The 25,963-nt window shown below is 43.1% G+C and overlaps 1 protein-coding gene across 1 annotated transcript in view; it reads left to right on the top strand.

Moving 5' to 3' along the window:
- The window catches only part of ppfia4 (PTPRF interacting protein alpha 4), a 632,398-nt gene extending 608,203 nt beyond the window's left edge, over window positions 1-24,195 (top strand). The window contains exons 25-31 of the mRNA XM_041195183.1: window positions 1,567-1,593; window positions 5,086-5,261; window positions 12,489-12,586; window positions 14,627-14,802; window positions 14,912-14,980; window positions 18,214-18,388; window positions 24,146-24,195. Of these exons, the coding sequence (XP_041051117.1) occupies window positions 1,567-1,593; window positions 5,086-5,261; window positions 12,489-12,586; window positions 14,627-14,802; window positions 14,912-14,980; window positions 18,214-18,388; window positions 24,146-24,195 (771 nt within the window). The remainder of the gene's footprint in view (window positions 1-1,566; window positions 1,594-5,085; window positions 5,262-12,488; window positions 12,587-14,626; window positions 14,803-14,911; window positions 14,981-18,213; window positions 18,389-24,145) is intronic.
- The last annotated feature ends 1,768 nt before the right edge of the window (window positions 24,196-25,963 follow it).

Genomic DNA, 25,963 nt, shown 5'->3' with positions numbered 1-25,963 from the left:
CTGGGCAGCTTTTCACCCCTTCTCAGTTCACTCTCAACTGAGTTCAAAACAACAAGTTGAAAACATAATGCTCCTCCCTCAGGTGATTTCCAGTAAATCACCAAGCCTTTGCTTTTAAAGCTGTTATTTTTTTCCATCAATTAAAGTGATTGCAGTTCAAATAAACAAATAGCTCTCCTCCACAATTGCCGTGGCTAGTCATTTAGCTGATATCACATGATTTCTTAGAAAAGGCATGCTTGCTCTAGACCAAGGTGAATTTATGACCTATTCTTTAAAAAAAAATATTCTAGGTCAGCTCCCAAGGGTCCAAATAATACAAAGTCCTTCCAATTTTAAAAGAAAATATAATTCTTGTAAATGTGGTTCTAACACTCTGCTCATCCCTGGTACCATTCTAGTAAATCTCCTTTGCACCCTTCAAGGACCTTGACATCATTCCTAAAATGCAGCACCTAAATTGGCCACAATACGTTAGCTGGGCCCTACTAGTGTTTCAGCATAAATTCCTTGACTTTGTATTCTTATGGCCCACATGTTCACAGAGCCATTTTAAAAATGGCCAGCAGGACCCAACTTTGGCATTCTTGCCTCCATTCCCGGTGTCCCTGCACTCCCGACCATTGCGGGGGTAGGCATCTAATAGCAACCTGCAGTTTTCCAGGAATCGGGCCAGCTTCTCCGTGACTTGTGGTTTACTGGTCCCTCAGAGGAGTCATGAACCATGGTCTGGAATAGTGAACCTTTTGAAAGGTAAGTTCAAAAGGTCTTACTATGATCCCTCAATGCCCCACGATATAATTCCCTTCAGTCTTTAAAACAACTGCTCATCACTACTCTCTACTTTCTTTCCCTTAGGCAAAATTATACCCAGTAAGTAACTGCTCTTTTAATCCCATGGAGTTAAATTTTGCTAACAGGTCTTTATGTGGTACTTTATCAAACACTTTTGAAGGTCCATTCACACAACATGGCCTGCACTGCCCTCATCACCCTCCATGGAGTCCCCTTCCTTTTTCCCATGGTTCAGAAGTCAACCAATGGATTATGTATTGCTCACTCTTAATTGCCGCCCCATTCTAATGGGGTTGGGGGGGGGGGGGGGGGGGTGGGGGGGGTGGGGGGGGTGGGGGTGTTGCGGGGGTGGTGGCGGTGGAGGCGAGGGGGCAGGGAAGGGAAATGGTTGCTCTTATATTTCCAGAGATTGATTTGATTGTAACTCTTTCACTGAAGTATAGTATACCTGTCTTGGTCAGATGCAGTCTCCTTGTCAGATTATATTTTTGATTGCCAAAGAGGCTAAGATAATGGAAGATTAACAATCTTTGTTCCTCTGTTTATACCCAACTGCTGCTCACCATCTTCAAACCTTGTTTCCTTACTGTTGAGGAGTTCGAATTACCTGAGTTACTGAGGCTTACTACCTAGTGTTCTGTTTAACAAAATATATTGAGGTGAAATAATGTTCTAGCCCAGCAGTTTAGGTACATTGATTGAACTAATCAGAGTGTTTTTTTCATTTTCCTCTTTTCTGTTAATGCTATTACTAACTTGCTAACCTGTTAGGAGAATGAGGAGGGCAGTTGGGCTCAGGTGAGTATACAAGATATTCAAATACGTTCAAATTTGACTTGAAATGATTATAATGTGTGTTAAGTAAACCTTTCCAAGATATTACCATTGATGGCACCCATCTAGTCTCCACAGTACGGAACTCCCACTTCAAATCTCTGCATCATTCTGACTTTTCACCCTACCTACAAGATCCTCCATGTCTACCTCTTCAACCGCAATACCTAACCTTGAGAAAATCAATTTTACTGTTACACCATGTAAATTTTGCTCTGAAAAGAGCAACTGCTATCTTAAAAAAGTTCCTCAGTAGAACTGGTAAGCCTTGACATTTCATACAGCATACCATGCCAGCCGTCTGGAAGAATGACTGGAACAAGTGAAAGAGGTGGTTATATATAACGGAGGATGGAATTATAGTTGAGATCTTATTGCTGATTGGTCAGGTTATTGTGTTTGTCATAGGTCAGTACATGTTAACATTGTTGCTGCTGATTGGTCGGCTGTGCAGAATGTATGGTAATACATTTCTTGAGTAAGGGTAGCCAGATGTCACTGATGAGAAGGCCTCCTAACTTGTTAAGAGAATGGCACCTGTGATGCATCTTGTGTGCCAATGCGTGATGGAATAAATCTAGAGTTGGACCATTGGATGTGGTGGTTATTAATTTGAGCGTGTTTGATGATAGCTGATTAGTCGCATTCACTGTATTTGAAACTGTTTTGATATTCCTGGAGTGTAGTGTGTAAGCTGCAGCCTGCTTTCCCAATGTAGACAAGTCCACAATCACTTGGTATGGTGTGAATTCCATGTTTATGATGAGGTGGCTTTTGCCTTTGTGGCTATGAAGGATGGAGTGGAACTTCTTAGATGACTTGTGTTGGACTTCTATATCCGTTGATTTGAGTATGCGTTGTAGCTTGTGCTAGGTGAAACCGATGTACAGGAGGCTGACTTGTCTTAATGCAAGCAATTGTTGTGGAACGAGCAACGGATGTTAATCTTGTGTGAAGGGAATCCACTGAGTTGAGTGTAGATTTAATATGGCGAAGTTCTTGTTGTAGATGTTTCTTGTGATTGATGGAATATGCTCTTTTAATGAGGGTGTTGGAAACCGATTGGAGGGCAGAAGGATGATGGAAAGATCAGTAGTGCAAGTAACAGTAGACAGCAAGAATGTTACCATGTACCAAACTATTACAAACACGATGACCTGAGCAACCAGTAAAATCCCACCCATATTCTCATCCTTCAGTGTATACAACTACCTGTTTCACTTGTTGCAGTCATTACTTCAGATGATGGGCAGGGTACACTGTCTGAAATATCGTGGCCTACCAGTTCTTCTGAGGAACTCTTTTAAGGTAACAGTTGTTCTTTTCAGAGTAAATTTTATATGGAGTAATGATAAAACCATCTTCCTCAATGCTGCTGCTCTCACCATGAAAACCTTCAAACAACTTCTCTTCAATAGCACTTTGCAGTTCCTTGCCCTAAAATAAAACCCAAGACCCGTTGGTTTTGAAACATTAAAAGAAGTGGAGACCCATTCACAAGAAGGTTTTGGGGGAATTCTGAGAGTTAATTCAATTTCATAATAAAATTGTACTCATGCAGGAACTCCTCTTCGAAATCACTTGAACATTTATACTTAGTTTCTGCAGATAAATTAATTTGTGACATTGACAAAGATTAAATATTATACAAAAGTGCGTAATTGAACATCTTGCTGACATCCTGCTGGGAGAAGGTGGTGAATGAAATTTTACTCCTAAGAATGGGCAACTTAGGAACGGGTAGGATGTTAAAATTATAAAAAATTTTAACCCCAATGCCAACCTGCCCACTTTTGATTTTCACGAAGGTGGGACAGCGAGAGCGGGTAACCTACCGCAGGAGGAGGAATGTTGGCAATTTTAATATTATAATGAGGTTACGTGCCTCATAATTAACCACCATTTTAAAATTAGCCCTGGCTGACTGATTGCAGATCTTGGAAAATCCAACAGCTATCAAGGGAGGTGAGGATTGCTGGCTCCAGGAGCTACTTAACTTCTGAATCAAGTTTGCCTGCTTCAACCCCACTGTAATCAGACCCACGCTCCCATGCCTGACACTTCGATTTCCTCAAAGAAAGGCCTCTGATCTCCCCTCTGACCTCCCCTGACCCTGGCCTCCAATCACCCCATGCTCTAGTTCCCCTGATCCCCCAGCTCTTCTCTGCTCCCTGGCTGCTATCTGGTGCTGAAGGCCTACCTGTCAGACAGCCTCTTGATTAGGCTGGCTGCACCCAGGAAATGGTGAGAATAAAATGGTGATCAAGCCCTGTTGATAAATTCCTGACCTCAAGCCAGCCACTGCACAATCCCTCCAAGTTAATATCCATCCATCGGTGTCAAAGCTTAAAAAGAAGAATGGGCACATGGATGATTGTAGCCTAGCTGGTATCTATGGAGATAATGCTTCAGAGAGATATGGAAGGAGTCTTGTTGCATAGATGTCTTATGCATCTTCTTCCAACCCTTGTTAATGGAAGTGTGAAGCTGTATACTGCAGTGGGGTCTATGATCAATGGTTTTTGCTTGCTATTTGGTAACTCTATGTGCACTGAGGCTATAGTGCCTTCTGACTGCTGCAGAAATATCTTCGTTGCAGCTTCAGAGCTTCAACTAGTTGACCTGTTCACATTAATAAAATGCTGCTTTAAACTCTTGGGGGAATTTCAAAAGGATGAGAGCAGCTGTCACTATCTGGCTTTCAGACTGAATTTGCACACTTGCAGTCAGCCTCACATCCTGTCCGCCTGATGGTCATTTTTCTTTTTTGACATTTGTCCAAAAGAACAAAAACGAGTAGCAGCTATTCCACACAAGTTATTGCTGTTAGTGCTGCAAGTTTTTTTCATTTTACAAGAAGTCTTCATTTGACATCTTCAATAAATTAATCAGTCAGCATCCATTTATTTCCTCAAAAGAAGTTGAGCTGACCTTCAGCATTGTGGCTCACAGGTGGTCTGGAATATGGTTGCAAGATTTAACCAATAATTTTGCATGTAGCTTTAAAACAGCTGCTCAGGTACTCATGGTAGAGATAAAGTAGACGGCCTAAATACGTTCTCAAAGTAATTTTTATTATTGGAATGTTTCTCGGCATTGGCAGGTGCTTGACACCTCTGCAAGCTGTTCAAGCAGCAGGACCGAACAGTGTTTCTTTCTCTCTTTAAACTTCCCTCCCTCCCTCCCTCCACCGCCCCACACCGCCACCACCTCACCCCATTATGACCTGTTATTTCACAGAAAATGAGATACCCGGAGTTTGGTAAACACTTTCCAAACCTGCATGCAAGTAGATACTTGAACCTGAATTCACCCTACTTTGTTTATATATTACTTTCAACAGTTTAATCATATCAGTTCCCATATGTAAGTGATTGAGGGAGGTCAGCTTCTTTTCTCAGAAGACAACCCCAGTGTGTTTCTATCATAAATGACTTTATCTATGCTTCTCACCAGACTTTGGCTTATGGAGATATGAACCACGAGTGGATTGGTAATGAGTGGCTTCCCAACCTTGGATTGTCCCAGTATCGCAGCTACTTCATGGAGTGCCTGGTGGATGCTCGAATGCTTGATCACCTCACCAAGAAAGACCTGCGAATGCATCTGAAAATGGTTGACAGCTTTCATCGGTGAGCTGTAGTGTTTTTGCAGTGTCACGACTCAGTGGGGATAGTGCGCTGTAATATCAAGCCCTACTGCTCCCGGAGCTGTGACAAATGTGAGAAAGTTTAACCAAATTGCCCCAATTTAACCAACTGTGTAATTTAATTTAGATTAACAGAATACAAGCACCAGGTTTGTAAACTTAACAAGTAAATAACTGTTTATTAAACAAATTGTTTTTAACCAATGACGAAAGAAATATGAACTGCTAAATCTTAACTCTATAACTTACTCTACCCCTTTTTAACCCCTATACACAACACACACACACACATAAGACACACAACACGAGGATTTTAAGGGTGAGGTAAAAACAGTTCGATAGCACCAATCTGGAGTACAGGGTTAGATGAGTTTGATTTTTCTTGAAGTCTTCCAAGTTCCTTGCAGACTTGTACTGCTAACACGAGGGGACCTTTCAGCACTTCCAGTCTGTAGTTTACTAGTTGAAAACCTACTTTTAATGACTTTACTAGCGATTGCTCCCCTGTTCTCTTGACAGGGGTTTCTCAGAAAAACAGGATACGGAGATATGAGGGATAGCCAGCTAATTACTATGGCAGAATTATTGGAGTTTTACCAAAAACACAGGAGAGAGGTTTTTTAGGCCTTTCCTCTTAGCAGGTTGGGATCCTTTTTCTGGTTACTATCTCAAAACCCTGGTCACCTGGTCAGCAGCCAGTCAAACACCATTCCTAGGTAGCTCTCTCTTAAGCCATGTCCTTTCCAGTACCATCGTCCAACCTGGCACATGCTGTTCAAAGAAGTAGCAACGTTGTAGTTCTTCCTGCTTCAGGGAACATTTTTTTAATTGTAGCCACTGTAGGATTTTAAAGCCACAGTCCAACCTTAAAGTCCCAGTCCAAGAAAAATAAAACAAACTGTTCTTTACAGCAGTCTGATTGCAAATGCATCCTTTGGAGGGAATCATTCAGTTGAGTAAAGGTCTGGCTAAGATGTAATCAGTCAGCAAGTTAGAATACGCATAAGCAGAAAGATCCTGTAAAAAGGCTTATTAATTTTGTTCAGAATTCAGATGTGCATGTGTGCCATTTCTCTCTTTTCTACTTATACCCTCTTATATAATAACAGCTACAGATATTTCCCTTCCAATCGACTTAGCATGTTGCACTTTTCCATTCTAATACTATAGTACAGCAGTACCAGTTTGAGACAGGTAATGGCTAAGAGCGACATGGAGTCTGCAGACCTGAGTTATAACCAGGCTCTATAATGTTCTGTAGCTAAGTTGAGCCTTCTATGTGTCTACAAACTTATACTACAGTTTTAAATGAAGAAGCTAAGATGAAAATTAGTACCTAATGAGAATATTGTTGTTTTTTTTCTAAAGTATTGCATCTTTGCTGAAAGTCTCTCTCCATTATGGTGTCTGGAAACTCAGTGTTCCTGCGCATCCCCTGGATTGAAGTCAACTGAGTAAAGTTAAGCATAGCCTGGGTTATGAAAGAGAGTGACCCTCCATAACTGGGCACTGTGTGACATACACTGCTAACACAGGGTAGAATTTTCCCAGAATTGCACCAAGTGCAGTAGCAGGGGGGTAAAATGGAGTCCTACCCGCCAGTGAAAATGGCAGGTTTGAATGCCGTATCATCCAGAGCACGCCTCATTATTTATTCAGTCCCGCAAAACATGCCGTTTCCATGGCGAGCGGGCTCTCATTCACCCGCCCGCTATCACTCCACTGTTGCTTCGTGCTGGCTGCCATCTTTAAAAGGCAGCCACCAGCAAAGTGTTCATCGCCACCAGCTCACCACAGTTGCCTGGGAGACATGGCCAGCAAAGGAAAAAAGACTGCAGACCCCCTGCTTCAACGACGGGTCCCTCGAGCGACTGCTGGATGCCGTGAAGGCCCGCCAGGATATGCTCCACCCCAGCACTGGCTGCAGGGTTGGTAGCAATGTCACCAACCGGGCTTGGGAAGCAGTGGCAGCGGTGGTCAGCGCCAGTGCCCTTCAGAAGAGGACAGCCAACCAGTGCCGCAAAAGGATGAATTATCTCCTCCGTTCTGCCAGGGTAAATCACTCCTTTCATCACTCCCAACTCACAATCTGATCACACATCCACAAGGCCCTCACTCACTGCCAGTGCAAGGGACATCACCATTCCCTCTTTCACACACACCTTCATTGTCCTCATCCCGTCCATGGGACCACTCAGCCCCCACATAGGCCAGGCACACTTATCATCTGGCCCGGCAGACGTCTTAATACACTCTCCCCATCTCTATCCATGCAGGGCAAGCTAGCTCACAACAGGAAGGAAAGGTTGCAGGCAGGTGGAGGGATGCCGGAGATCAAAATTTTGACAGAATTCGAAAACAGAGCCATCCAGCTGGCCAGTGATAACTGGGACCGTTCCTGTGCTGGCAGTGAGATCAGCGGTGTTCTATCAAGTGAGGATCCAGCAGTGCAACATCCATCAGACAACCATTTTGTGAGTGATGTGCCCTGTTTCATAAGCCACTGCCATGCATTAATTATCACCCCTTGCTTTCGTAGGCACATCTGCCAAATAACCGACAGAGCCCACAATCCAGGGCCTCCAATCAAGCCCCGAAGAAACCTCTGAAGAGGAATCTGGAGACACCCTCTCTGAAGTCCCATCACAGTGCTCACCCACACCCTCCATCAGCGCAGCGACACACACCTCGGTGGGACCTAGCTTTAGAGTAGCCTCTGGATCACAATCTGGCGAGCACATCACACTTTCTGATCCACAGCAGGCGGAGGCAGGGACTTCCCAGGTCCCCGGCACTCGGAGGACTGCTGGAGGCCAGAACGTTGCTGAGTCCATGTCAGATGATGAGCCTCTGGACTGGGTGATGTCACAGTTGTTGGAGCTGCAGAGGCAAGCTTGGGAACATCAGGAAGGGATGTCTGCTGGACTCCTCAGATTACAAGGCATGATGGAGGAATCCGTCCATCTTCAGGCTGAGGTGATAGCGCCGGCATTGCAACACACCGAGGCCAACACTGGTCCAGGACATCACTTCTGCTCTGCTGCAAGGGCATAACTCCATCGCTGATGCCATAGTTGGCCTCCAACAGTGTGTATGCAAGAGGGGTGTGGGGCAGCTCATATCACTCCTGCTTTCCCCTTCTCTTCACGGTGTCAGCCAGGGGCCCTCGGGCACCTATAGGGAGGAGGATCAGCAAGTGCACACCCCGGGGTCATCCACCCAGGTGACTCTGGGAGTGACCGGCCCATCCGAGTCCCCTCTTCCTTTGACTTCCCCAGCTCCAGCTTCACAGGCCGAGAAGGGTGCCACTGCCACACAGCAGGGCCCTCCAAGCCTTGGCCTTCCAGAGGCCGCCTGCCAAAGTCATCGCAGACAGGGCGTTACAGTCAACAGGCTGCCTCCACCTCTGCTGTGGATATCTGGGGAGCACCAAGACATAACAGCAAGGTTAGGAAAGTTAAGGAGAATTAGTTGCACAGCCTGGGCACAGGTGTTGATCACTTGTACATATTGTTCACTTTTGGCAATAAACTCCTAAGAATGTCTCCCTGCCTGTGGCTCCTTGTTCTGATGAGGATTGTTCTTGTCACTGATGTGAAACCTTTCTGCACAAGATAAAGGCAGGTGTCTCAGTCCAGGGCCTCTTCCCTGTGCTCTGTGCAGCATTCAGACTACAGTGATGGTCCAGCCTCACACTCCCTGGAAACATTACTGATGCCTGCACCTCGGCGGTGCTGGTCATTGCTGCCAGAATGTAGTGGGCAGGTGCCACAGAGTTCTCTCATTCTATGTGTTCTCAGCACCTTTAAGGTGGGCTGGCCCCCATCACACCAGCATCTGCGACCACTGATGCTGTGCACCAGCTCCCGAAGGGCTGAGGTGCTGAAGGTGGACACAGCATCTGATGCATCTAATGTTTCATGGCTGCGTCTCTGAGATGGCCCTCATCATGGAGCACAAGCGAGCTGCCCTTGGCCAGACAGGAGTCTGACATTCTCTGAGGCTATGCGAAGGTCTATGGAGTGTCCTGACTGCATGTTGTCATCATCCTCCTGCAATCAAGTAACTATTAGGGCCTCCACTGCATCTCCATGACAGGAGCATTCTCACAGAGGATATTGGCGCTGCCATAAGGCAGACTGGAGCCAAACATTCCCAACTGCGATGTGAGGATCACCGGGGGAGCCTCACTGCATGTTGTCATTATCCTCCACAAATCTGACAGCAATGAGGGTCTCCTCAGTGCGCCTGCCTCATCTGGCCAGTGCGAGAGCCTCATCCCTGTCATCATCACCACCGAAGACCCCCTCATCCTCATCCCTGTTGGCAACATCCTCACCCAAGTAGTCCTCCAGCTCCTCCTCAGCCAGCTTCTCTCCCCATTGCAGTGCCAGGTTGTAAAGGGCACAGCAGACAGCAAAGATGTGTGTGGACTGTATTGCAGGGCTCCACTAGACTGGTCCAGGCTCTGGAACTGCATCTTCAGTATCCCGATAATCTGCTCCACTAAGTTGCGAGCTGTTGCATGAGCCTCATTATAGCGCCACTCTGCTGCAGTCTGAGGCCACCGTACGGGTGTCAACAGCCATGGCCTCTGCCCTTGTCCCCAAGGAGTCAACCCTGCAGCCTCTGTGGACCCTGGAAAACCGCAGGGATCTGTGAGTGACTCAGAATGTAGGTGTCATGCACGCTCCCTGGAAATTGTGCGCATACCTAAAGATGTGTTTCTGGTGGTCACATACCAGCCGCACGTTCACTGAGTGGAAGCCCTTGCGGTTGATGAAGTCCATTGAGTGTAGCGATGGAGACCTGAGCACCACATGAGTGCAGTCAATTGCACCCTGCACCTGTAGGAATCCCGAGATCAGGGCAAATCCAATGGCCCTTGCATCCTGGCTGTCCCGGTCCTGGGCAAAATGCACAAAGAAGTGTGCCATGGAGAAGATGGCATCCATGACCTCATGGATACATTTGTGGGTGGTGGATTGTGAAATCCTATAGAGGTCACCTGTGGAACCCTGAAAGGAGCTAGTGGCATAGAGATTGAGTGCCACAGTCACTTTCATAGCCACTGGCAGTGGATGCCCTCCATGTCCCCTTGGTGCCAAGTCCTGCAGTAAGTGGCAGATATGAGCCACCAGGTCCCTATACATGTGCAGTCATCGGTGACACTGGTTTTCAGTTATTTGCAGGAATGGCAGGCGGCGTCTATAGACACTGGGTGTCACTAGGTGCTGACCAGCCATGGGTCACTGTCACTCCGGGACAGCATGTGCGGGAGCTCCTGCTGCCCCTTCTTCATGAGGTTGCTGCTCCTGCCTTTGCGCAGCCAGGAGCCTCAGTCGCTCTTTCCTCTTCTATGGTCTTCTATGGTTTCTGTAAGTCATCAGGCATACAGCTAGGTCACCAGGATCCATGATCCTGACGTGGGGCCTCCTGCAGCATGAAAGAGAGAGGGAGAGACGTGGTTATTATGGCTGTACTTAGCACCTTTCCTGGCTCTGTGTGACTGCCCCATAATGCTTCCCGGTGAGTGCTGGTCATCCCTCAGATGGCCAAGAGATGGGTGCGCTGCATAGCTGATCTGACAACCAGCGATATGGGGGACACTGGCCCAAACCAGGATGCTGAGATTGCAAGGGGCTGAGAGCACCTCCAGCAGTGACTACTACATGGCCAGCATTGACGAGAAGATTGTACAACGTCTGCTGTCCAACCGCTCCGCGGTCCAATAAATGTTGGCAGACTCAAGTCTGTGCTGGGGGCGGGTGGGAGGGTGGTAAGGTATGGAGCGCTTGGTGGCCTTTTGGTGCTTCCGCATTGCTTGCATTGGTGGACAGGCTAGGAGCCCGACCCCATTCATATCACTGTGGCTGCATCTGATCTGTCTCAGTTGCAGAGGCATGGTCAGTTTATACAGGTGTCCCTAATGCTTGGCCACTCCCCTCGCTTACTCTGACCTCCACCTTGATTGCCTGTGCACGGGATGCAGTGCCAGGGCAGCTCTTGACCCCCTTTACCGACAACGGTCGTTTCTGAGGCTGGCCAGCACTTGCCCCCACCCCCGACGCCCCTGAGGCCTGTAAACAACAGGCGAGCTGTGGAGAACGCTGCTGTACACTCACCTCAGTTTCCCCAAAGTGAAGGCTGCCAAGTGCATGTCACCTGCATGCTGTAGTGAAACATGGACAGATGGAACAGTGGGGTTCCAAGAGCCTGGTGGGATGGCCTTTTAATTATATGCTAATATATTACAATTAGCTCCCCGCCAACTGATGGCGGGAAGCACGGCCCGCCATTGATGGGTTGAGCGGATGATGGCGATCTGCCTTCACACCATTGTGAATCAGGTTGCGCCATATTTCCTGCGCACACCACCTATCATGCCCACCGCCAGCGGCTCAGAAAATTCCGCCCATAGGAAACACTCTAGTGCAAATCTTGACATATTTATTAGTATAATTAGCTAGCCCCCCATTTGGAAGAGTGAGAAAGTCATGGATTTTTAAGGCACTTTTATGCACTGCTTACTTCTGTGCCAATGTGCAATTACAAAGTATCTATACTGTCCTTAGATCTCCATTATGGCTAAAGAGGCTATACCTACAATCTAATGTTGTACATTCACTCTTCAAAATAATCAGGGGTGAGTTTCAATTTCATAAAATGTTTGCTTTTGAATCAACTGATTTGTGTGTTTTGAGACCTAAAGTAAATTTATTCAGATAAGAAAGAACGTGCATTTTCATAGCACCTTTCATGACCTCAGAATGCCTCGAAACAATTCACGGTCAATGAAGTACTTCTGAAATGTAGTTACTATTGTGAAAAAATGAGACAACCAACTTGCTCACCACAAGATCCCACTAACAACAGTTGAGATTAGTTACAAAATAATCAATAAATATTGGCAAGGGTATTAGGAGAACTCCCCTGCTCTTTGAGAAGTGTCATGGGATATTTTACTCCATGTGAATGGGCAGGCAGATCTAAAGTTTAACATTTCATCCAATAGACAACATTTTCAACAGTGCAGTACTCTATGTTGAAGTGTTGGCCTTGATTGTGTGATCAAATTTCTAAAGCAGGCCTTGAATTTACAACCTTCTGGCTCAAAGGTGAAAGTGCTACTATTGAGCCAAGGATAACACACAAAAAAATCAAAGGGCTTTTTATAAGTTATACTGAATAACATTTGTCTTGTTTCCAGCACGTGTTTACATTATGGTATCATGTGTTTGAAGAGATTGAACTATGACAGGAAGGAACTAGAGAGGAGGAGAGAAGAAAGCCAACATGAAATTAAAGGTTGGTTTGAAAGAAATATTGTTGTTTGTTTCTCGTCCAGAATTGAACTTAGAAAACCTGGATATTAAAACTTCAGTGTAATTTTTACTATCCTGTTGTATAAATGCGTGCAGCACATTTCGGTATTCCTTCCTGCCCCCTTCTACATTATGACCAGGCCAAATCCCCTTTTAATATGGAGATTCAGATTGTCCCTAGTACAGAATAATTACTGTGCTACTCAGTGGTCGATCAGCTTTTACAGGTGAAGCCACATGGTTCAGACAGTGTTGATGTTTTATCTTTGAAAAAGAGTTGTTCAGCACAGAGTCCCATCTGGTGCTGATGAAACTCCTCTACTCTGACTGGCTGATGATTTGAATTGTGCCCAGGCAGATTAGATTCTTTGGCAAATCTAAGAATCCCACTGAAGTGAAACCATTTGGGGTATAATGTCACTACATTCCTTTCTCACTCCCCATTCCACCTCTGATAGTGTCCGACAGGCAGTGATGTAGTTTTTAATAAGTTTGTTAAGACGGAGACATAACCCTTCAAGGCAAAATGTTGTGAAGGACACAGCCATAAATTTAATTATTGTTTGGCCCAAATATTTTATGAATTGTAAAGTTTTACCTGTTTTAATTTCAATCAGAGGCACGCAGCATTACGTTTACTCTTTTTGAAGATTGTTTCTGTATCTGTAACAAAGTGCAATGTATATGCTGCCATACGCGCACATATTAGAATTATATTTTATTGATCACTGCTTATAATGATCACATGCATCTTGAAATCTGCTTTCTGAAGTCACAACCCATGCTATACTGCTTTATTGCAATTGTACAATAAGTACAGTTCCATCACTTTAGTGGTATAGTTTGCAGCAGTTCCCATGAAAGTTAATTACTTCAGATGTAACATAGTTAATTACACTATCTAGGATATGAATAGGTACAAATATTAATGGTGGTCTGGTAATTGTCCTTAACTAGGGGCTTGCTGATGAATTGTAGAGGATTTTGAGTATGACTGCACTCCTTAACACTTTGCACATTGGAGCAGTGCTCTGTTCAGAACCCTGAACAAAATGAAAGCATTAACCTTCCTAAAGCTTTAACATTCTTATAACACTAATGATCTGAGCAGGATTTAATCAGCTGTTTGGTGCTGGTTGATGTAGCAGTGCACTGTGTCAGCAATATGCAAAGTGCTATAAACTATTGATCAGTTGTTCATCGTGACCATTTGCAGTATTGGTCATATATTAGCTGCTTATGTGACCATTATGCAACCTTAGCCTTTGTAGAAGTCCTTTTGGTATAAAGTAACCCTCGTTTTTTTTTTTAAACAAATGACTAGCCTATTTTGTGTCTCACTTAGAAACCTACAATTTAGTAAGGGTTTTTGCTGCTCGGGGACCTGAGCTAGTTTTGATCTTTGCTAGCTTAGATGTAGATTATTGCTGTACGGGGAAATGTTAGGTTGAAACATCTACAGCAAGCTTTCATAGTGATTGAGATTGCTGAGCCACCTAGTCATAAGTAGTAGATTCAGCTTCCCAGGCTGTGCATGCACATCTGAAATGATGAGCCTCTATGAGGAGGAAAATACCTTATTCAATAAAGAAATCTTAACATAAAATATTTTGAAATACATGTGAAGAGGATTTGTATTGCTCTGGGCTCTTTTTCTTCTGTTTCAGTAATTTGCATGCTGACCCTCTTATGTAACTAAAGCTCCTTTATGGAATCCAGTTTAATTTGAGAAATTAATATGCTGAACCATGTCTACCGTCCTGTCTTCTCATCTGATTTTTACTGTTCCATCACTGAATCATAGCTTCTAAAGAATATGTTGAGTTTGTGAATCATTCAGAAGCAGTCTTCAGAACTGCCAATCACAGTCTTTTACACAGATAGCTCTGGCATGCTGGACCTACAGCTGCGTAGGAAGCATCACTTTTTCCAGAATAGAAGTAATTCCCTATTTAAAAATCCCAATTGGCGTGAATAATGTTTCTGAATGTGAAACAATGATCTGTATTTGACTCTTGCTTAGATGTGTTGGTGTGGACTAACGATCAAGTCATTCACTGGGTGCAGTCTATTGGACTACGGGAGTATGCCAACAACATAGTCGAAAGTGGGGTACACGGAGCCTTGGTAGCACTGGATGAGAATTTTGATTACAACAGTCTAGCGTTATTGTTACAAATCCCCACACAAAATACACAAGTAAGTCCTGATTTAATATCTTTGTTTCCTGCATCTATTTGATTTCCAAATGGTTATAATAACTGCTCAAGTTAAATATGGATTTTAACCATGACTTTGTTTTTAATAGGCAAGACAGGTCTTGGAACGTGAATTCAACAACCTGTTGGCCTTAGGAACTGAGCGGAAGTTGGATGATGTGAGTATTAGGAATTCATTCACTCTTTCACTGAGGGAAATCTAGGTACCACCCTGGCCACGTTTAAATACCCTGATTTGTTGGCTCATATAAATCAGGAGCTGGATTCAATGGAGAGAGGAATTTTTTTTTTATTCATTCACCAGATGTGGGCTTCGGCAGCTGGGCCAGCAATTTTTGCCCATCCCTAGTTGTCCTTGAGAAGGTAGTGGTGAGCTGCCTTCTTGAACCACTGCAGTCCATGTGGTGTATGTACACCCACAGTACTGCTGGGGAGGGAGATCCAGAATTTTGACTCGGCGACAGTGAAGGAACGGTGATATATTTCCAATTCAGGATGGTGAGAGACCTGGAGAGGAACTTCCAGGTGGTGGTTTTCCCATGTATCTGCTGCCCTTGTCCTTCTAGATGGTAGTGGTCGTGGGTTTGGAAGGTGCTGTCTAAGGAGCCTTGGTGAATTCCTGCAGTGCAACTTATAGATGGTACACACTGCTGCTACTGTACGTCAGTGGTGGAGGGAGTGAATGTTTGTGGATGCGGTGCCAGTCAAGTGGGCTGCTTTGTCCTGGACGGTGTCAAGCTTCTTGAGTGTTGTGGGAGCTGCACACATCCAGACAATTGGGGAGTATTCCATCACACTCCTGACTTGTGCCATGTAGATTGTAGACAGGCTTTGAGGAGTGAGGTGGTGAGTTACTCGCTGCAGGATTCCTAGTCTCTGATCTGCTCTTGTAGCCACAGTATTTATATGGCTAGTCCAGTTCAGTTCCTGGTCAATGGTAACCCCCAGAATGTTGATAGTGGGGGATTCAGTGATGGTAATGCCATTGAACATCAGGGGACGGTGGTTAGATTCACTCTTGTTGGAGATGGTCAGTGCCTGGCACTTGTGTGCCATGAATGTTACTTGCCACTTGTCAGCCCAAGCCTGGATATTGTCCAGGTCTTGCTGCATTTGGACATGGACTGCTTCAGTATCTGAGGAGTTTTGAATGGTGCTGAACATTGTGCAATCATCAGTGAACATCCCCACTCCTGACCTTTTGATGGAAGGAAGGTCATTGATGAAGCAGCTGAAGATGGTTGGGCCTAGGACACTACCCTGAGGAGCTCCTGCAGTGATGTCCTGGAGCTGAGATGACTGACCTCCAACAACCACAACCATCTTCCTTTGTGCTTGGTGTGACTTCAGCCAGTGGAGAGTTTTCCCCCGATTCCCATTGACTCCAGTTTTGCTAGGGCTCCTTGATGCCACACTCAGTCAAATGCTGCCGTGATGTGAAGGGCAGTCACCCTCATCTTTATCATATCAGAATAGCTGGGTTTGAATGCTAGGTTGCATTATCCCTTCTTGCCCTTCTCAAACTCTCTGTAATATTTGACAGTCATCTATTTCACCTTTCCATTGACTTTGCTTCATGGCACTTCCCTCGATTGATTCCACTGTGAGCTGCATGAATGCAACTGGCACATCTCCCTCAATGACTTAACAACCCACCCTCAAGCTGAAGGCATTCTGTTTGGCTTCCACCAAAACCTCTGAGTCATCATTCCAGCTACATCCCCCTCGAAGCTACTTACTCACTGAGCCCAGTCCTAATCCATCATCAAGCTGTCTGTTACCTCCTCCACAGCGTCACTCACTGATATCTTTTCTTCATCTCCATCTTTATCAGCTCTCAAGTTTCAACCTACACAAATCCAATTTGTCAAACTCCATCCCCACATAACACCTCACAATGACTATTGTCACATTCTTTCAAACATACTGAATTAATTTGAAAAAAGATAAATTTAAATGGGTATAGGCAAAGGCTAAGGAATGAAACCAAATGGATTACTCTTCAGATAGCTGGTGCAGTCACCACGGGCAAGATAGCCTCCGTCTGTACTGTATAATTCTATGATTCCTTTGAATTTTCCTATCTCTCCATCACTTTGGCCTTGGCCTACCTTACTTAGCAGTCTTTTTTCACATGCCTCCCATATTTCTCTGAACCTGGTCCTCTGTCCTTCAAATTATTGAACCCTTCTTTGAGGAACCCACTGGCTTATTAACCTTCTTCCAATCTTCAATTATATTCTGAAAACTTATCTTTTCAACCATTCCTTTGACCGTCTGCCCTATGTTCTACTGCTGTTCATGTCGGTCACACTTCTTCAGAGTTTACTATATTACTAACCCTATGTAGCTGTAATTTGTAATAGGGTTAATAAACTAACCCTGCCACTATCAGTAGACCAACCTGTGCTTTTCCCAAAATATTTGTTAATTTTAGCCTTTGGTTCTAATTATCTATGTTAAAGGAGGAAAGTGAGGTATAAAGGCAGAGAGGTACTCTGGGGATTCTGGAGCTTGGGGCCTAGCCAACTGAAGGTACATACACTAATAGTGAAGCAATTAAGATTGAGAATGCTCAAGAGGCCAGAATTAGAAGAGTGTTGTAGGGTTGGAGGAGATTACAAAGCTAGGGAGGAGCGAGGCCATGGAGCAATTTGTTAACAAAAATGGGTATTTTGAAATCAAAGCATTGTTTAACTAGGAGCCTGTGTGGGTCAGTGAGCACAGGGACGATAGGTGAATAGGACTTGGTTAGGACACAGACAGCAAAGCTTTGGGTGACCTCAAGATTACGTGGGGTAGAATTGGGATTGTATTTAGAAGCGTCAAGTCTGGAGGTAACAAAGGCATGACCGAAGGATTCAGCAACAGAAGAGAGAAGGCAGGGACAGAGTCCGGTGATCTTATGGAGGCGGAAATAGACAGTTAGTGACTGTGTGGAAATGTGGTTAAATCTGACAGCGAGGTGTCAGCCTGGTTCAGCCTCAGTTGCCAGGGAGAGAGATGGATTCAATAGAGTTTGTATCGGGGGCCAAAGACAATAGCTTCAGTCTTCCCAATATTTAATTGGAGGAAATTTCTGCTCATCCAATACTAGATGTTGGACAAGCAGTCTAACAATTTAGAGATAGTGAGGGGTCAAGAGAGCTGGTAGCGAGGTACAGCTGGCTGTTGTCAGAGTACTTGTGGAAACTGATGTTGTGTTTATTTACATGTATCCCAAGGGGCCATTGTGTAAAGGAGAAAAAGGATGGGGCCAAAGATAGATCCTTGGAGACACCAGAGATAACTGTGCAGGGATTAGAAGATAAGCCATCAATAGTGATCCTCAGGCCATGATTTGCTAGGCAATTCTAGTAGTGCCACAGTTTTATTCCTTCTGCTATTACAGGGTGATGACAAAAGTTTTAGGCGGGCGCCATCGTGGCGAAAGCGTTTTCGACCAAGAGAGATCCACAGTATCACCATGATGGCAGGGTCTACAGAAACACTACCTGCAGGGTTCAGGGTAACAGCAATGTCCAGCCCAGCTCCAGCGGTACAGCCGAAGAAAATTCAACCAGAAGGTAAATTAAATCAACTCCTTACTGACTCTCAGTCACTGTAACTAAATTAGCAGAATTACTAATGTGCAAAAGTCAAATCATTGATTCACTGTGTGAATAAAATATAACTGGGTATGTGGTAATCAAGGTCATACCTAGTTCAGGTGTTTCTGTGTTTGTCCTTAATAAGTCTGACTGACAGTTGGCTGTGTTGCAGTGATATAATGTTGAAGTGCATGAAATGGTATGAGAACCCAGACTTTCATACTACCAATATAATATAGAACAAACACTGTTGTATTGATTGGTATAATCAGAGACAGAAATATCAGACCTTTGTACGATGTTAAATTGACAATCCTAACAAGACATTAATATCTGAACCCAATTGCAAGCCATGAAATAACAATTCAGCATTGCAAATCACGCAAAGTGATTTATGTCTAATGCTCCAACAAAAAGATTTTTGAACATGAATCATTAAATGCTGAAACCTAAAAAAATAATGGAGCTTTCTCATTCCTTCATTTCTTATTGCTATCAGTTGTTCCTAATTTAGTTTCCAGGAGCATAATGAAAAGAAACCCATTTTACTAAATCCAGGAAGTCTTTAGGATAATTCATTGGGAAACTTGTGACTACGAAGGCTATTCTTACTGCTTTTTTATGTTTTCTTAAGAGCATATTTACCTATTCAATCCTAACTTTGCAGATATGCATGAAGTGCTAATAAGGATGGTGAGCTTTTTATACCATCACAAACCCACTGCAATCTGTGTACGCACATCAAGCTGCAGATTGGTAGCAAGGCAGAGCTGTAACCCACTAACCCTACCCAGGGCAAAATGCTAACCCTGCACTCTCTTTGTGGTTCAGCTATGTTAATAGAATCCAAGCTGGTTTGTGAAGCCAAAACCAAGACAGAGCTTTACTGAGGGTGTTTATTGATTGTTCAGTCTCACAACTCTCCCCTCACACAGTGTCCAAGCTGTCCCCTATTTATACTTTTTTGAATTTAACAAATTGACAAAATAACCAATTGAAAAGAAACCAATTAAACCAATTGGTAGCCCCCTAAGGGACACACGAACTAAAAGAAAGATTAAAAGGAACCTTGCTGAATTAAATTAAAGTGTCATCTGGGGGGCTGAGGAAGCACTCCAGCCCCTGCGGTGCCCACCGGCCACGGAAGGCTTCGAGCATACCAATGGATTCCATGTGTTCCCTTTCGAAGGACATCCAGCCGCGATCATAGCCGCAGAAGGTGGTGCAGGCAGTCGGGCTTGACAACCCCCTCAACCGCCCGCTGTCTGGGCCAGGCTCAGGAGCAGGTTTGTGAAGAGGTCCTTCTCCCTGCCCAACCCCGCTCTGCACCTCTTTATAGAGTCTTTTGTAAGACAAAATCAGTAAACAAGAAGAGGGTGATGGCCCCTGGTGTGGCACTGTAACTAAAACAAAAATGTGAAAGGAAACTTACAAAATCAAATCAAAATATAATTTCTGGGGGCGATGATGCACCCTTGCCCCCATGGTACCTACCAAATGCGGAGGTCCTCTAGCATTCTGGTGGACACCACGTGCTCCCTCTCCAGGGCCTCCCGGCCACAAACATAGCCGCAATAGAGGAGCAGGCATTCACGTCGGACAACCGTCTCAACTGCCTGCTGCCTGGACCTATTGATGGCCACCTTGGCCAGGCCCAGGAGCTGGCGTATGGAGAGGTCCTTCTCCCTGCTGCCTCCTTCTGCACAGTTGTCTATTTGTAGACTTTTAAGCTAAACAAAATCAATAAATTAAACCACAAATCAATGAGTGAGGAAATCAAAAGGGAGGAAATTGGCAGATAAAAACGAGGAAGGAAATAAATAAACCAGTGACCCTTCTGAGGCAATTTGCTTGAATTTTTATTTAAGAATACATCATTGGTAACCACTAGATTGTTGATGGCAAAATTTCTTTAATAGTGATTCTTCTAGCAGAACCTGTGTGGAATGTAATTCCTTTAAATCAAGATCTGCATAAAGGTATTAAAACCTTTACGATATTATCCAAACTCTGGGATTTTGCGCATCCTCCATTTCCTTCACTCTTCAGTTGGCAGGCATTCATTCATCTGTCTAGGCTCCAAGCTGTGGAATTCTCCCCCTAAACCTCTCTGCCTTTCTTTCCTCCTTGAAGCCACTCCTTAAAGCCCACCAAACTTTGTCACCCGTTCCAAATATCTCTTCCTCCAACTTAATTTTTGTCTGATTACTCTCCTGTAAAGTGCCTTGTGACTTGTTTTCCTACTTTAAAGGCACTACACAAATGCAAGTTGTCGGTGTAAAGCCAGCTGAGTGAAGTCACAGCTCTTACACCCACACTACCCTCAAGTGGAGATTCTGACCATGGCAACCATGTTAGAAGGAGTTGTTAAGGAAATTAAGCTCCATATGATGTTCCTTCCTGTGGAAGAAGGAAAAATTGATGGCTGAGCTAACCTGGTTGTACATTTCATTATCTAACCTTAGCACCTACACTTGGACCAAGAATTTTCTATCTAGTGGGGATTTAGTATTAACAACATTGTCTGTTTAAATGCTTATGAGGAGAGGCTGGCTGCGGATAACACAGAGCCTTGCCAAACGTTTTTTTTTTCTCTCTGTGATGCTACTGGATGTAGAAATATGTGACATTGAGGGGAGTTGGGGAAAGAAGAAGAAAGGAGCTGAAGGTAGGAGTGGGCTCACCCCAGGAAGCCTGTGCCCTAGTCTGCCCTATTTCACCCCTTCCCAATTACAGGGCAAAGCTGTGGAATGGAGCGGTCTCGGAAAGGAAGGAAATGGGCATTGGAAAGTAACTGGATAACACATGTTTGAAGCTTGACTTGTATGTTTGTACTAACTTGCAGGAACGGCTTGCTGTACTTACTGCATGTTGTGTGTGTTTTTTGTCATTTGTCATGACTGGAACATAGTTGGTACATCAGGGACACAGAGGTTAGACACATCAACAGTACGCACTTACTCCTGCTGACAGCCAGATCAATCAGGGAGTCAGCAGTGATTACCAGTGAGTATGCAATTTTTACTTTCTGATTTTCATCATTATGTGGATAGAACAGAGAATTTGTTCATTGCAGTAATACAGTGCAAAATAGTAAACAGGTTGCAATCTGAAATTTTATACTCATAATGTTGAAGGACTTCAGTCCTGACAGCTTGTAGCTTTCATGTGCCTTGTACAAGGATCAGTCTACAACTTTTCTGTATAGTATTTATGTTACTAACTTGTGGATAGTAAGAGCATTCCTGGGCCAAAGTTATCAACAGCCTTTAAAAAATATTATCTATAGATCAATCTTATTTCTAAATGTTAGCCTTTTTCATTTCTAAACATAAACTGCTGGTAAAATTGCAGGCAGATTCGAGTGTCAGACAAGGTGATCTGATCAGCTAAATAACTGATGGCCCTGCAAATGAATTACAGTCTGTGCTCAGGCCTAATTCTGCCCTCACAATGCATAAGTGAAAAATTGGTGCAATTAAGAAAAGGCCTTGTGTGTTAAACTGAATGTTGTGACTATTTCCCATGACAAGCCAGCCTATCCTCATGACTGAGCTCAGTGAATGATGTCAGTTGTTTAACTGGCATTGCCTAGCAACAATATTCTCATGCTCTAGTCAACAAGTTGAGTGAGAATGCCCAATTTTTCAAGGGCAACAGATAAAATAGTTCACCCTTTATGGTGGCTGTGTGTAAGAACCTTCGTCCCTGGGATGAGAGCATCACTGGCAAGGCCAGCGTTTATTGCCCATCCCTAATTGCCCTTGAGAATAACCTGACTGCACTCGTGAAGAAAAATATAGTAAATATTATATGAACCGTGACATTCCTCAGAAGGGTTTATTGTTCTACAGATGGCATTCATAAGCATTTTTCATGGCAGCTAGGGAAACATTGTTGTCAATGTTCAAATCATCCTTTAATTACTACTTTAATCTTGGAAACTCTTCAATACATTAATGCCAATTCTTTTTTTCAATACTGTAATTATTTTTTTATGTTCAGTCACTCTCATGCACCACAATCAAATTTTCTTTCTTCAGAAATACAGCCTATGGTTTTCTCCATACTGCAGTCAACTTTGTATTCACAAGTTAAAATTCTCCTGCATTTGGAGGCCATATATTCAAACAATTCTGAAGAGATCTAGGTATCATTTTTGTTGGACTTTTAGCATTCAGTTTTCCTGAAGGAGGTTAATCACAACAAATGAAGTCGTAGTCTGCTTTCTGGTTAGTTGCTAACGCAAAGCCTTAACTGAATTTGGTAGTGTTACTCTTGACTAGAAGGTCTGAGAAAAAGTAAACTGGGTCAATGAATTGACTTTGGGATGTTGCCAAGGACACTTGCAGTTACTTCTGATGAACATTGTACTGAATTTTGGTTACAAACTGAAGACATTTTCATTCTTCAATATGATATAATGAGTTTTAAAGGCTGCCTGATTCTAACTTTGAAAGTGATTTTTTTGCCACTTTAAGGTTGTGTATAATTTAAAAATAAGTTTTAAATGAAGAGCAAATCCTTTTTAAAACAGAAATAAACAATTGAAGTGTAATTCAGACTGCAAACTTATAAAGTGCATGTCTGCCAACAGCAGATAACATCACATGGAGACATGGAGGAAGTGACTAGCATGAGTTATTCAGTATGGTGGAGCTGAATTTGCATTCTTGGTTAAGAAGAATATTCTGAATCACAGGGGTCATGGATTGTATTGAATAACTACCCAATGAACGGCATGCACTGTTGCTCCAGATTTTACCATCAGGATTGCAGATTCATTCCTATTCTTTTTGCCCACCTCCTCCTTTATTCTGGCGCAGTGTTTGAATTTATTAAAATAAGAATGTGCGCACTGATCACCTAACTGTCCCAGAAAAGCAAAATTGGACTGATTTGCATGGAGAGAAAAGACCCACTCGATTGCACTTTGAATAGTTTTGAACATTAATTTCCATTTTTTTCACATCCCACTCTTTTATTTTAAAAAAAGGAATGTCCCTGTTTAACAAGTTTAAAATCTGATCACCTTTAGGTAACTGCATTTCTTTCACCTGTAGATTACAAGTGTCTGGCAGGTCTCTGAAAAGGCAATTCCATCAATAAACCATGAACTACCTAGTGTGCATTCAGGGCTTGCAATTAAGTATTGACTTCACTGTAAAAGTTCAGGTTTATAAGCCTCTTGGACCAACTCTATCCTATCTTCACTTGTTTTTTAAAGAAAGAAAATAAGATGTCTTGTGTGTTGGGCAATAGGTATGAAGAATGTAAATAATAATGATGCTGTGATCCCAACTGCAACAAAGCTTTGCTATTTTAAAACAAAAATGTAACATTGCTTTTTGATGAGACAGCTAGAGCAGGAGTTGAGGCATTACAACTCGCTGCAGTGCTGCTATGCTGAAGAGAGAAAATTTCTAAAAATGGCCAAGGTTCTTTCTGTGTTCCTTATCCAGTGGTTACCAACTGCAAAGTGCAAGCACGTGGAGGTTAGATGAGGGCAGAATTGCACTGATGATACCTCCTACAGTTGGATAAGCTGCTGATATTTTCAAGTCTAGCTAGCATATGAAGAATGGCTCCTTGGGCAAAGCATTGGCGGCAGTGGAACTGTTCTCCCTGCCCACAGCTCCCACCTCCTGTAAGAACCGAGTACTTTCAGAACAGGCATTGAGAAAGCTGGCATGGAAAAAGTATAATTAACACTTGGCAAATTGTCTCTTCCAGTCCATTCCCACTACCTGTATGGACACATGCTGGCCGCCTTTCGGGAATAATCCACTACATCTCTGTGAGATCAACAATAGAGGTCAAATGCTGCTGCACAGAAATTGGAAAGGCACAGATGGTTCAAATGTACATTGAATATAAATGGGCAATAGTTTACTTCAGTTCAGAAACAAAATCTTAGACTATCATTTTACTTATCTAGTAATGACTTCCTTTGTGGAATTATCCTTTACAAAGCCAGTAGAAAATGCTAGGGATCCATTTTTTTGAGCTGTTTTACTGTAATATTGTTCTGGTACAGTAAGTAGTAAGTTCTGTCAACTTTTAACCTCAAGTACAGTTGTGGTTTCATTGGTTGTAGTAATTTTTTCTCAAGTGTATCATACCTGCTGTATGTAAATGTATGGCCATGAAGTAATGCAAGTTTTTTATGTAAATGTATATAATATGGCTGACTGTAACAGCGTTTTTTAGATAACTTAATGGAATTTGAAGTATGTAGATTCAACCTAAATGCTGTCTTAATCATTGATGTTGCTGCCATTTTTTTCTTGCCAATACCTTTCAAGGACATCTTGTTCTATTTGATGAGGAATTGTTCGTTTTCAACAAAAGAAAGTGTGCAATTATTTGTCTGCCATATTAATTGTAGCATAACATATGACTGGGTAGCTTGAATCATGATTATTTTTAGGTTGTTGTGGAAACACCAGAGGTTAAACAGACTCCTCCTGTGTACATAAGCATTAAACCTCCCTTTGATGGCAGTTCCCAGCTCCTGGAAACTCTTGCTCCACTGAACATTTTTAAAAAGATATACTGACTCCTAATAGCACTACAACAGTTATTTAACACAGCCTTGTGTCCACACAAAGGGTTTGTTTCCTTTATTTTTGCCTGATGAATCCCTGAGTCTTACACATCAAACCCGGTGTCTTTTTCAAGTTCCCTTCCCTAAGCTGTGCATCAGAACACTTTTCTCTATTCCTCATCACCTCTTTTATTGCTGTATGTGCAGACCTGGTTACAAAGGATATTTTTAAAGAAGTATATAGAGTAGAAATATTACTTTGGTTTTTATGAAGCCACAAAGCTGCACAGCATCCTAAAGGTTTAAAACCTTCAATGCTGCCATTCTGATTTCTAATATAATAGTAATCACCGATGTTAACTGAACAATTTTGAAATGGTAGTTTCTATTGCAAAATGTTCTTTAAATATTCTGTAAGAAGTAGGGTTAAAAAATTTTTAGCATTTTATCAAAAGATGCCTTGTAATGTTTAAACAAGGTATTTCCTCTTGTGATTTCCCAGTTTAAGTATGGCTTCCAAAACTAGAATCGGGCATTTTGCCTTTTTCCCTATTTTTAAATGAATGTGACAATCTAACAGTAACTTAAGACAATGTTATGTGGCAGATGTCTTCTGTTAAAGGAGCCTTGCCCATTCTACCTGGGACACAGGGAACTGATTTTGTGAAGTTAATATCAAGCTGACACTCACTTCAGCTTATCCAGATATTTCCTGAGGAATTTAGCCAGGTTCCTTTTAAAGTGTGTTAAAGTGGCTAAGCACGGGCACTTTTTGTTCCTCGAGTCTGTGTGACTATTCCTTGAAAAATATTGAACATTGATAACTTATATGAGGATTGATGAAATGTTAATCATGTTTTATAAATTCATTTTTAATAAATTGATATATAGTCCTTCTAAGCCAATGAAGGGTCCATGGTTTTAATTCAGCACTTTGTGGGAGTGGTCAAAATGATTCTTGAAAATCAACTATTTTGCAAATACGATAATTAAATATGCTCAGT

Source organism: Carcharodon carcharias, chromosome 9 (genome assembly GCF_017639515.1).
Source record: "Carcharodon carcharias isolate sCarCar2 chromosome 9, sCarCar2.pri, whole genome shotgun sequence".
Taxonomy (NCBI): Eukaryota; Metazoa; Chordata; class Chondrichthyes; order Lamniformes; family Lamnidae; genus Carcharodon; species Carcharodon carcharias.
The sequence above is the reverse complement of the archived record's forward strand: the minus strand, read 5'-3'. Positions and strand labels throughout refer to the sequence as shown.